The 1,251-nt window shown below is 46.7% G+C and overlaps 1 protein-coding gene across 1 annotated transcript; it reads right to left on the minus strand.

The window, feature by feature from the left end:
- Window positions 1-7: 7 nt before the first annotated feature.
- On the minus strand, window positions 8-1,121 carry LOC106110675 (protein sevenless-like; the record flags this gene model as incomplete). The annotated part of the gene is made up of 3 exons (XM_013292573.1): window positions 8-128; window positions 519-788; window positions 899-1,121. Coding segments are annotated over 3 exons (614 nt in total), but the record flags the coding sequence as incomplete, so codon positions are not given.
- Between the last annotated feature and the right edge of the window lie 130 nt (window positions 1,122-1,251).

Below are 1,251 nucleotides of genomic sequence, written 5' to 3' on the forward strand. Positions count from 1 at the left end.
GGAAGGCCGAGGCGCGCGCGGTACACCACGTAGGCCTCGCTGGCCGTCACCTCGTGCTGGCTCCAGTACACGGCGCGCCCCACCCAGTCCGCGCAGATACTCGTCGCTGACGCATTTATTGATGTTAACTGAAAAATATACATTTGGAACATAAACAATCCATTGTTATCGCAGTAACACATTGTTAAGGAATTTCTGCTCCTGGCCTGCTACTTCTCATTAGTATTGAACATTTCAAGCTCGGTGAAGGAAAACATCGTGATGCAACCTGCACATATCGGCGAATAAATTCAAAGATGTGTGATGTCACGGGTTGATTGACACTTGGCCAGCGTGGTTGACTATGGCCAAGTCACCCCTTACCTAGGGTAGGCTCCGAGCCCCCTTAGTGGGGACGTATAGTGAGCTGGTGATGATAATATCACTTAAATTTCGTCTTTCATCAAAGTTATACCTATTAACAATTGTTGCAGATGCGTTTCCAAATAGTAGGCAATATATAAAAAATACTTTTTTACCTTATAGTGCCCGCTACCGTTAATTCTCGATGAGAATATTTCCTCCAAGTTGTTGACCCAGTATACGACATTCTCCTCCGTGGAGACGACGAAGTCGACGGGCCTCCCCGTACTCTTCGGTACGATCTCACTATCACCGGAGTCCAAATCGAAAGTCTTAATCGATTCTTGTGAAGATATCATTACTTTCGGAATTGGATTTATTTCATCGGACGGCGCAGAAATTACTTCAGAGAATTCGCCGTAGCCGGCGTCTGTGTAGGCTCTAACCTAGAGACAAAAAAGAAAAATATTAGATTTATAACTACACTTTTAATAAAAAGATCTCCCGAAACGATAATTTAAAATTCATGTACAAAAAGGGGTGGATAATTAGTTACCCGAAAAAAGTAAACAGAATTCGGCATAAGATCCCTGAGCATGATCTGTGTGTGCAGCGGCGGCAGCAGCGCGGCCGGGCACGCCGAGGACTTGGGGGGCGGGGAGGGAGCGGCGGCGGGGGCGGCGGCCGGCTGCGACCAGCACTGCACCTCGTACTGCCGGATGACGCCATTGGGGCGCGACGGCACCTTCCAGCGGAACACCGCCGTTAGAGGGCCCCCACTGAAAACATTTACTAAACATCTATACATCTATCTATCTATACATATAATAAAATTGGAGTGTCTGATTGTTATGTGAAAGGAAAAATTCCGGATTTTGGGAAGATGATGTATTTGCGTTGCTAATTACA

Source organism: Papilio polytes, unplaced genomic scaffold (genome assembly GCF_000836215.1).
Source record: "Papilio polytes unplaced genomic scaffold, Ppol_1.0 DF824204.1, whole genome shotgun sequence".
NCBI lineage: Eukaryota > Metazoa > Arthropoda > Insecta > Lepidoptera > Papilionidae > Papilio > Papilio polytes.